This window comes from Neopsephotus bourkii, unplaced genomic scaffold, assembly GCF_033783945.1.
Source record: "Neopsephotus bourkii isolate Nb327-2 ecotype Australia unplaced genomic scaffold, CSIRO-AGI_Nbou_v1 NB_631, whole genome shotgun sequence".
NCBI classification, from domain to species: domain Eukaryota; kingdom Metazoa; phylum Chordata; class Aves; order Psittaciformes; family Psittacidae; genus Neopsephotus; species Neopsephotus bourkii.
The window spans coordinates 686,413-697,290 of record NW_026901130.1 but is presented as its reverse complement, the minus strand read 5'-3'; the positions used below and the strand labels follow the sequence as shown (position 1 = coordinate 697,290).

The 10,878-nt window shown below is 46.1% G+C and overlaps 1 protein-coding gene across 2 annotated transcripts; it reads left to right on the top strand.

Moving 5' to 3' along the window:
* Positions 1 to 10,549, top strand: HMGCS1 (3-hydroxy-3-methylglutaryl-CoA synthase 1). 2 transcript variants are annotated; one of them, XM_061352188.1, is made up of 10 exons: positions 1 to 143; positions 5,462 to 5,919; positions 6,305 to 6,430; positions 6,798 to 6,962; positions 7,682 to 7,850; positions 7,992 to 8,162; positions 9,031 to 9,137; positions 9,483 to 9,608; positions 9,879 to 10,042; positions 10,442 to 10,549. In XM_061352188.1, exons 2-10 carry the CDS (start codon positions 5,472 to 5,474, stop codon positions 10,532 to 10,534), a joined length of 1,569 nt encoding a protein of 522 aa, XP_061208172.1. In that variant the 5' UTR covers positions 1 to 143; positions 5,462 to 5,471; the 3' UTR covers positions 10,535 to 10,549. The 2 variants fall into 2 exon arrangements, with proteins under 2 accessions (XP_061208172.1, XP_061208170.1); XM_061352186.1 differs by lacking the exon at positions 1 to 143 and adding an exon at positions 3,234 to 3,337.
* Positions 10,550 to 10,878: the final 329 nt, after the last annotated feature.

Below are 10,878 nucleotides of genomic sequence, written 5' to 3'. Positions count from 1 at the left end.
CGGGCGGAGCTGCCGCTCAGAGGCCGCGGCGGCGGGGCTATTTAAAAGGCGCCGCACGCCGGCGCTCGGTGCGTTCTCTCGTGCGTGAGGACGGGCAAGAGTGAGGCGCAGCGAGTGACATCGGTAGCCATCGCCTGTACCAGGTGAGTGAGGCTCGGGCTCCGGGAGTCCTGCGGTTCTGCGACGGCCTCTCCATGTCCCCTCGGCCGGGGGCGAGGAGGGTGCGGAGCCTCCCGCGGGCTGGGGCTGGGTTGGTATAGCTGGGAGCAGTGTTCTCAGGGGATGCAAGCGCGTTTGAAGTGCCTGCAGTGCGGCAAGAAGGGGGAAAAGATAAAGAGTGAAAAAAGAAACGGAGGCGTGCCTGGGTGTCTCTCCACGCGTGTCTCTCTTAACGGGGGTGCCAGCACACCCACCGCGTCGGGCGCTGCCCGGAGCATGGCGAAGCATCGTCCGGGGCAGTGCGGCGTGGGGCGCTCCGCGTCCGGGGCAGCCGTCTGGGCCGGGCTCCAGCCGAAAGAGTCGCGTCCCGGTGCCCCGGGTGCTGCCCCCGGGGGAAGCCTCTCCATCCTGAGTGAGCCGTGGTGGGCGGCTGCTGCGGGGCTTGACGGGTTCTGCCCACAGCTCGCTGGTCGGGAAGGCGCTGAAAGCATCGGCACTCTTCGGCTTGTCACCTTACCGCCTCTCAGTGTCGCGACAGAGCGACAAGCCGGAGAAGGCTGGGTGGGCGTATCCCCCTGCCCAGCCTCCCCCTCACATGCCACAGGTAGCGGGCGCTGCCTCAGGGATGCCGTCGCCTTCTTCCATGATGACGCTTGTAGCCCGGTGCACGCACCCCGGCACACACCCGGGTGCGGGCGCAGTCCAAGAGGGTGCACAAGGCGAGGTATGGGGGGGTGTTTCACTGCAGAATTCAAGGCACCGTCCCGCAGTTTGGGGTTGTTACGCCGTTGGTCGGTGTCCCCGCAGCTCCCCCCGCACTTGTCGGGATGAGCGGTGTCCGGTACCACGGCGAGTGCCTTCGACCCGGGTGGAGGCAGCCACCTCCCGCGGCGTGAGCGAGGTCTTGGGAGCGCCCGGTGCTTCCCGGTGCTGCTGAGGCTGCCGGATCATCTTGGGGTGACATATGAAGAGGGGCTGAAGTGTCCCGCAAGTATCCCTGCTGCCACCCGAGAGGTCGGTGTGTCCGCCAGCTCCTCCTGAGCTGGGAGCTGCTCAGGGGAGCCGCTGAACCCATAGCAGCGTTGTCCATGGCGAAAGGCTGCAGGCTCAGCTCTTAACTTCCAGTCGTGTTCTGCAGGAGTGAAGGACTTCAGTGGGAACTGATAAAGTCAAATTATTGTCAGAATATTCACAATTATATAAATATTCTGAAATATATTAATATATGTACCAATGCATATTCTTAAATATGCGATATTTGACGAAAAAAAATATACAAGAATACACGAAGACAATGTAAGGCACTAGCTGTGGTGAGATAACAGATTTCTGGCAACACTAGCAGAAAGTGGTGGCTCTTTTATGCTGCTCGTTCATTCCCTACAGAATCCTGAGGGGATACAAGACAAAGCATTCTTAAGTGTCTATATGAAAACCTTTGGCATTTCTTTCTGTTAAAAGAAGTCGTACTTTCTTGAGAAAGCTTTTCTTTTCAGTCAGAACTGAGTTACGGGATGTTGTTTGCTGGTTGACCAAGAGGACAAAAGGCTGTTTGTTTTGCATTAAGTAAACAATTTTTTTCCCTGTAGTGACTAACTGGCTTAAGCTGTCCTGTTTCCTTCAGTGACCAGAACAACTTAATAAAGCTATGATTCTCCTTGCAGTACAGCTGGTAGCCCTATGACTGCTGCTATCTGAGCCATGTTTGGTGACCTTGATATTAGGTGAGCCACAAAAAGAAGCCTCCCTTTAGCTGTCTTCTGCAGAAAGCTTTCTGATGAAAGAGGCCAAGGCCTTATGTGCTGCATGAATTGGCTTTTAGTGTGTAACTTAAAACTGAGCCTCTTAAGATTCTCTGCAGCCCCTTAACTTGTGGCTTTCTGGCTCCTGGGGCAGAAATACGCTCTGCTTTGGGCTCAAGGCTTGTCCTTGGGATGGCTGCCAGACACTGTGCTGAGTCAGCAAGAATGTAAATTTCCTTTTTGACCCCTGACCCTTTTTGAAGAAAGTGAGGTACATTGTGCCAGAAAGAGCTGGACCCCAAGGCCATTTCTGCAGCTGGTACCTTGAGATCTCGCTGTTGGTGTTATGTCTGCACTTGTACAGGGAGCTGGAAAGCATCCTCCTCCCCTGCAGTGCCTGTGCATATCTGGGGTGAAATGATGCTCATGGAGCAAATTTTCGACCACAGTGCTGCTCTGTGTCCCCACAAGATGCATGTGACTTGCTCATTGTGCTGCTGAAGAGAGGACCTGAGCTTGTCCCACAGCTCCTAGGGAGTCTCTGGACCATCACGCTCCCTTCCCTGCCTGTGGCTTTAGGAAAGCTGTGATAGCGACTCCATTTCTAACAGTGTAAACCCACTGCTATGACATAACAAATCGTTGATCCTGCTCACCAGCTTCCTGGAGGCAGAAACATACAATGGCTTGGGTAGGAAAGAACCTTACAGATCATCCAATTCCAGTCACCCTAGCATGGGCAGAGATACTTTCTGACAGACAAGGTTGCTGAAAGCCCCTTGCAGCTTGTCCTTGAACACTGCCGGGGATGGGGCAGCCACAACTTCTGGGCAACCTATGCCAGTGTCCAAACATACTTGCAGTGAATAACTTCTTCCTAATGTCTAATCTAAATCTGCCCTTTGCAGTTTAAAGCCATTCCCCCTTGCCCTATCACTACATGGCATTGCCAAAAGCCCTTTTCCAGATTTAGTAGCCCCTTTAGGCATTGGAAGCTGCGCTAAGGTCTCTCCAGAGCCTTCTCCAGGCTGAACAACCCAACTCTCTCCTGTCTCCATAGCAGAGTTTCTCCAGCGCTCTAACCATTTTCGTGGACTCCTCTGGACTTGCTTCAGCAGTTACACGTCCCTCTTGTATTGCTCCCGAGCGGAACACAGTGCTGCAGGTGCGGTCTCAGCAGAGCAGAGGTGGAGGGGCACTCCGCCGTGACCTGCTGGCCTCCTTCTGATGCAGCCCAGCACACAGCTCTCTGGGCTGCAGGAGGTGCCGGCGCTGTCAGAGCCCCAAGGGGCCCCTCAGCGCTCCACGCACGATGGCTAGCGGCCCCGTCCCGAGAGAGGAGCGGGGCGATCTCCCCGCGCCTGCGCAGTTCGCGCCTGCCCGATCCGCATGCGCGGCCCTCCGCGCCGACAGCCGGGGATGGGATTCCGCACCGTGTAAGGGCCGTGCCAGCGGCGGTGGATGGTTGGCGGTTTGGCCCTGCGCTGCGGTGGAAGTGGGCGCTGCGGGTGGGACGGGGCGTGGCGCTGGTGCTTCCTGGCCGTGTCCTAGGCCGGGTCACCGGTAACCTTGAGCCATTTGTGGGGCCGGGGGGGTTGCCCGCCGCCCTCAGCAAGGCCGCGGCTTTGCGCTGAGATGAGGGGCTACAGGACAAGGGTGGGTTGAGGGGAAGGAGGTCGCGGTCGGGCACGGGATGTGGCGAGTAGCAGGAAAGCATGAGGTCGGGTGGCAGCGGGGTGAGCGCCAAACGGCTTGTTTTGCTTCAGATCGTGGCGGTGAGCTGTGCGCTCTGCGGCGCTTCCGTGGGCAGCTTTAAATAGAATTTTCCTCCCGTTCACGCGTTTTAATACAGCCTGCAAATGAAGGTTTAGGTACCTTATAGGTATGGTTGAGTTTGCCGGAGGCAGTCGAAATGGAGAACCATAGACTCGGAGTTCAGTTTTGTAAGAACATACCTGTAACAGAAAACACTTGGAAGTTTTCCTGACGCTTGTCTTAATATGCATCCTGTAAAGTCGGAATTCATGCAGGGAGAGACGTTATTCCTGCCCTGGTTTAACCACAGCCGTCAGCTAAGTACCATTCAGCTTCTCACTTCCCTCTCCCCGACGCCTCCACCCCTCTCAGTGAGATGGGGAGGAGAACAGGGTAAAAAAGTAAAACCTGTGGGTTAAGATAAGAACAGTTTAGTAAAGGCAGTATAATACTACTGCTAATGATAATAATAATGAAAAGGGAAATAACTAAGAAAAACCAAAACAAAACCAAAGAAAACCGTAATAAGCAGAAGTGATGCACAGTACTATCGCTCACCACCCACTGACCAATACTCAGCTGAACCTGAGCAGTGATCAGTCCCTTCCAGGTAACTCCCCCCCAGTTCATGTACTGGGCATGCTGTGGTATGGAATACTCCTTTGGCTGGTCTGGGTCAGGTGTCCTGTCTCTGCTCTCTCCTGGCTTCGTGTGCCCCTCCTCACTGGCAGAGCATGAGACGGAGAAGTCCTTTATCAGGGTAAGCACTACTGACTTCAGTGTGTTACCAGCATTACTTCTCAGACTAATGCCAAAACACAGCACTGCACGAGCTATTGGGAAGAAAATTAACTATCTCAGCCAAAATCAGGATAGTTCCTTTAAACAGCCCGCTAAGGCTTTATAGAAGAAGTTGAGTCAGTTTGATGATACTTACAGCTGGGCATGAAGGGGACAAGTGCTCTGTAGGAAAATGAGCAAAATTACAGAAAGGTGGTGCATGGCTGTATAATGGGGATAGTGCTAAAGTAACAGGATGTAAAATATCCTTGAGTGTAGTTACAATAAACTTACAGGGTTAAAATAAGAAAACTTGGTCTGTCAGGAGGAATCCCTTTGTATTCATTTTGGTATGTGAAATGCTCCTCAAGGCCTGGTGTTGGTAGTTCCGGTGTTCTGGAATACCAACACAGTACTCTTAACAAAAAAAAACCAACAAAACCCAACCCAACCAGAAATGAAGAGAAAAGAACAAACATCAGAAAAATGCTTGCTTTTTATCTTTGCTGCAAGTATAAATAAAGTGACTTGTTCTAAGGCAGAGATGAAGGCTAAATTTTAAACCTAAGTTTCAACTAGCAACGTCAAAAAAAAATAAAATACCCCATGTTTCTAGCTTGGTTGTGTAAAATTGAGACTTTGCGTATAAGCAGAAACACAATAGTGAACGTTAATATGAACTAATTTCTCAGACAACACTTGTTAAGCGTGTGGTTTGCTTAGGTGAAATAACTTGGGCGTAACCTTCATTTGTTCATCTCCAGGGCTGAAATCTGTATTGTCACTTAAAACTACTTCTTAATATAAAAATGTTACAGAGCTTCTAGTGATGTTTACAGTATGCTCAGACCAAATTCTCCCCAGGGCGCAGAGGCTTGCCTTTTGCAAATGACCTTGTAGAATACCTGAAATATAGCTTTTTCTACAAGCCTGCAGAAAGTGAAAGTAGGTCTCTCAAAACGCATATGAATAAATCACCTTTTGTGTGTGTGTGTGTGTGGTTTTTGTTTTTTCTTTCTTTAAAGATCCACCACGATGCCTGGGTCTCTTCCGGTGAACGCTGAATACTGTTGGCCCAAAGATGTGGGAATTGTTGCACTGGAGATATATTTCCCCTCTCAGTACGTTGACCAGACAGAGCTTGAGAAGTATGATGGTGTGGATGCTGGGAAGTACACCATTGGGCTGGGCCAGTCAAGAATGGGGTTCTGCTCCGACCGGGAGGATATCAATTCTCTCTGTCTGACTGTGGTTCAGAAGCTGATGGAGAGGAACAGCCTTTCCTATGATTGTATTGGGAGATTGGAGGTTGGAACAGAGACGATAATTGATAAATCAAAATCTGTAAAGACTGTCCTGATGCAGCTCTTTGAAGAATCTGGTAACACAGATGTAGAAGGCATTGACACCACCAATGCGTGCTATGGAGGCACTGCTGCTCTTTTTAATGCCATTAATTGGATCGAGTCCAGTTCTTGGGATGGTAAGTTCAGGGTATTTTCTCAGAAAAGTTACATCATCCTCTGGCTTTGGGTAGTCTGCCTCATAATGACAGTGTTCATGTTTAACCATGTAAATCCCAGAGGTTAAAATGTTTTTCCCTTCTGAAGTCTTAAATGCACTGGACTTTAAGTTCAACTCCAGTGGGAAAAAAAAAGAAAAGATTACATGGTTAGTAATCACTGGTCTATTCCAGTAAATTTCTGTGGCTGCTAAGTGATTGAAATGTGGGGGGAAAGGTCAAGATGGAAGAGCCCCTTAAACAGTGGGGTCATCTCCTCTGTGACCAACATCTGAAAATTGCAGATGGGTGTTAAAGTGTGCTTGATTCTTGGCTATTTCTCATTATTTGTGTGTGGTTTTCACAGGACGCTATGCACTTGTTGTTGCTGGAGACATAGCTGTGTACGCCACTGGAAATGCCAGGCCAACAGGTGGAGCTGGTGCTGTTGCTATGCTGGTTGGTCCAAATGCTCCCTTAATTTTTGAGAGAGGTTAGTCCTGTGGAAAAAAACAAATACTGTTCATCCAGATAACTGGATCTGTTTGGGAGCCTGTTTCTTGTGCTTTGCTTGAGGGCAGGATTAACTCCCACCATGTCAGAAATTGTGCTGTCTGCTCTCACTCTGGGCTAACTTGGGCAAGTCCCATTATAGGATGCATCAAGGAGCAACTAAAGCTGCTCGTGTCTGTTTATTTCCTCAGGGATTCTACAATAAAGTTGGGAAAGAGTGGGCCTGAAGTGCTATGAAAACCTGCTTAATGGGGGACAGATACTGCTTGTTTCCCCAAATGTGTTAAGTGATACATTCAAGTTGACTCAAAGAAGATGAATAATTTTTGTCAATTTCTGTCCATTAGGGTTGCGTGGAACCCACATGCAACATGCATATGACTTCTATAAGCCAGATATGGTCTCTGAATATCCTGTAGTTGATGGCAAACTCTCTATACAGTGCTACCTCAGTGCATTAGATCGCTGCTATACTGTTTATCGCAACAAAATCCACGCTCAGTGGCAAAAAGGTATGTAGCCTGACCTGGTGATATTGCAAGATCTGGCAGTTATTGGAATGTATCTCTGTGCTGGTAGTGTACTTTCAGAGTTTTAGCATTCGGTCTGAAGACTAGTTCCCATCTTGGTTTTGCATGTTCTGAGGCGTTTCAAATGTTTTGTCTCTCCCGTAAGAAATGTTTTACATCTGTTCTGGTATGGCTGAGTACCTGATAGCAAGCAGCAGTCTCTAGAAGCTTACCTGGGTGTAATGTAAAATACCTTGCTTAAAAAAGCATGTTATTTCTACCCCTTCACATAATATGCTGTTAAGATATGGGGGTTAATATTTAAATATTATGTAACTATACTGATTATTTTTTTTTAACCTCACATATTTAGTAATTGCTTTACTCATATTAAGGGGCATAAGGGTGAAGATTAGCTAATTAAATGAAGTAGACTATTACATCAAAATGCTGAAAAGGAATAGGGAGATTTTTATAAGCTTATAGCTTTTTCTTCTAGGAGGTCAAACATTGTTAGTTGGTGCAAAAGATAAGCAACTAACTTTTAAATAGAAGTAGCAGCAATGTTTTAAATGATCTTGACAGCCATAGTTAGTCTTACTGTAGTCTCTTGTACGGTGATGTGATACAATCACTAGTACCCTGCCACCCTTGTACTTTATTTTCATAGTTGAACTAAGTGCTAAACATAAGTTGTAACACAACATTTCTGCCACTTCCAGAGGGGATAGGCAGACGTTTCACCTTGAATGACTTTGGATTCATGATCTTTCATTCTCCCTACTGTAAACTGGTCCAGAAATCTGTGGCTAGACTCTTGCTGAATGATTTTCTCAGTGACCAGAACCCAGAAACAGCAGATGGTATTTTCAGTGGGTTGGAGGCTTTCAGGTGAGAATGGCTGCTATCTTCCTTATTCATATGAACTTAACTTGTTACACCTCCAGTGTGTGTCTTTACTTTCTATAAAGTAGTTTAGTAAAAGTAATTTAGTAACTGTTTATGGACATCTTTTTTTTTTTTTTTTACTAGGGATATAAAACTTGAGGATACGTATTTTGACAGAGATGTGGAAAAAGCTTTCATGAAAGCCAGTGCAGAGCTCTTCAATCAGAAAACCAAAGCTTCATTGCTTGTGTCCAATCAGAATGGAAATATGTACACCCCTTCAGTCTATGGTTGCCTTGCCTCTCTTCTAGCCCAGTAAGCATAAAATAATGGGAAAAAGTCATAGCTTTTTATATGTAAGGTTATAAAAGGTTTTTATTTCAGAAGGCCTTTCATAAAAGTACCATCTAGCAAACCCTTTCCTACTAGACTGTCTTAAGCAGAAAGCCTGAAGTTAAAAAAATGATTCTGCATGCACAGTTGGGTTCAGGTGACAAGCAGATTCACAAGTTATGTGTCAGAAGCTGATCTAAAACAGCTGCTTACTTCCTGCTGAAGAAGGATCTTATTTATGAGGTGGTAACTTTTCCCAGCCTCAACCTTCCCTACCCTGCCCCCCTCCAAAAAAAACCTCACTGCAGTGGCAAAGAGAATCACAATGGCTTCTCTGTTTCACTTACAATAAGCAAAGCCAAATTAAATTAGGGGCTTGGGAGGGGGTTGTTTGGTTGGTTGTTGTTTAAGGGGTTTATTTTGTTTGGTTGGTTTTGGGTGGAGTTTTTTGGTGGGTTTTTTTTCAGTGACAGACTTTTACAAAATCATGCTAAGCTTAAACTAAGCCATTCCTCTTAGATGTTTTTTTTGTTATTCTAACTTTGCCTTCCAAGATACAAGTGTTCATTTTAGGCTTTAGGTCACTTAAGAGGGAAAACTGACTTCCTTCTGGATAATAATATTCTGTGCTTTTCCTTGCTCTGTTTTGCTTAGGCAGCTTTGGAAGTCATCATGTAACAGCCACGCCTGATGCTGTTTAAAAGTCACTTAAGCATATAGCATGTGAAATGTGTATCGTAGTCAGTATAACTCACTGACTGCTTCTGCTGAGCTAGCTGCAGTTCCTGGTTACTTAAATTTGGCACTTTGGCTTAATTCTCACTTTATATAACTGTTGCTTGGTTTGCAGGTACTCCCCAGAGCAGCTTGCAGGACAGAGAATCAGTGTGTTTTCATATGGCTCTGGGTTTGCTGCTACGCTGTATTCCATCAGAGTTACGCAGGATGCCACTCCTGGTGAGTGAAAGGAAGAAATGTTAATTAACTCCCTTGCACAGCTCCCTGCTAAATGCCTAATGACACTACTCACCAGAATAAGTAAACCTGCAGAACAGTGCTTAATGACAGTAATGCTAAACTGAAGATGTTCCAACTCCTGGGAGTGTTTAAGTGTCTCCTTGAGCAAATAAGTAATATTCTTCAAATTCCATTACTGTTTTGATGGAGTAATTGGGAATATTTTCAATGACAAAAGGTTTAGCTGCTGTAATGCAAAACATTTTGAATGAGATTGAAATGTTAACATGCTAACACGCAGTTCTTGGCACTGGTGCGACCTTACATGATGGTTCTGTATTGTAGGTTCTGCACTGGACAAAATTACTGCCAGTCTGTCTGATCTCAAAACAAGGCTTGACTCAAGAAAATGTATTGCACCGGATGTCTTTGCTGAAAATATGAAGATTAGACAGGAAACACATCATTTGGGTAAGAGCTTCATAAGTGTAAATTGTTTGTAGTCTCACAGCAAAATGCTCATCACTTAGTTCACTTGACTTTAAACGGTTAGGGTGTAGAACAAAGGAAATGTCCAACTTCTTTCTGCTTCTGACAGCTTGTGTTCATTGGTCCTGTGAGGCTGACATGAAAATGTAGATATGTTTTTTTCTGTCTTACTGTTTCCAAACTTCAAAGCCTTGTGCTGTGTAAAACTGTTACCAGGAACCTATTAACAGTGTGTTATTGGCTTTGTTACAGCCAACTATATTCCACAGTGCTCAGTGGAAGATCTCTTTGAGGGAACTTGGTACCTTGTGCGTGTGGATGAAAAGCACAGGAGAACATATGCACGGCGCCCGCTCATGGGTGATGGACCGCTGGAGGCAGGCGTTGAAGTTGTCCACCCAGGCGTTGTTCATGAGGTGAACGCTCGGCACTCTTTTAAAAGTTGAAGCTAAATGGTGGAACGGTTTGTGTGTTTGTCGTAGCATGTGCATGTATGTTAAAGGAAGAAGTGGTTTCACAAGTTATATTAAATACTTAGCTAATCTATGTGAGTAAAATAAGTAAAAAAAGAAATTGAACATGGGATTTTAAAATGTACATTTCATCATAACAAGAATGAAACCGCACAAGAATGAAACAAGAACAAAATGGCTCTTTTCATGTTACCAGTTTGCATGAAGCATGACCGATTCAGTTGACTTAAAATGAAGCCGTCCAGTGTAGCATGAATGTTGCTGAGATTTGGACTAGCCATGAAGTATGGATGTCTGTGGACAAGAAAACTGTATTTAATGTTTTTTTTCCCTTCTTCTTAGCACATCCCAAGCCCTGCTAAGAAAGTGCCAAGAATCCCTGCAACAACAGAATCTGAAGGCGTTACTGTTGCCATTTCCAATGGGGAGCATTAAGATACCTCTGTGAGGTGGGGAATGAAACAAGGTGTGAGGGTAGGGTGAGACAGGGAGAGGACTGCAGTAGTGCTCAAGTTTCAGTGCACAGTAATACTTCATTGGAGAATGGAGAATTATTAAAGTTCCTTGAAAGGTTTTGTCATAATATGGTATGCTGATGTTTATAGTATTTTCAAGACACTACATTCATTAATATACTGGGGATGGAGGGACTTGCCAGGGGCTGTGTGGATTCATTAACATGTCCTTTTTTTTTTTCCCAATTGCTGAGTAGTAGCTGTAGTCCATTACAAGGTGTTTGTACACAGAAAAAATATTTTGCTTGCTCTTTCCATTCAAAA

Coding starts and splice junctions, on each gene's coding strand:
- HMGCS1 (XM_061352186.1), top strand. CDS start 3,291: ATGCGCGGCCCTCCGCGCCGACAGCCGGGGATGGGATTCCGCACCGT. Junction 7,851..7,991: donor AGTGGGTTGGAGGCTTTCAG/GTGAGAATGGCT, acceptor TTTTTTTACTAG/GGATATAAAACTTGAGGATA. Junction 9,138..9,482: donor TACGCAGGATGCCACTCCTG/GTGAGTGAAAGG, acceptor TCTGTATTGTAG/GTTCTGCACTGGACAAAATT.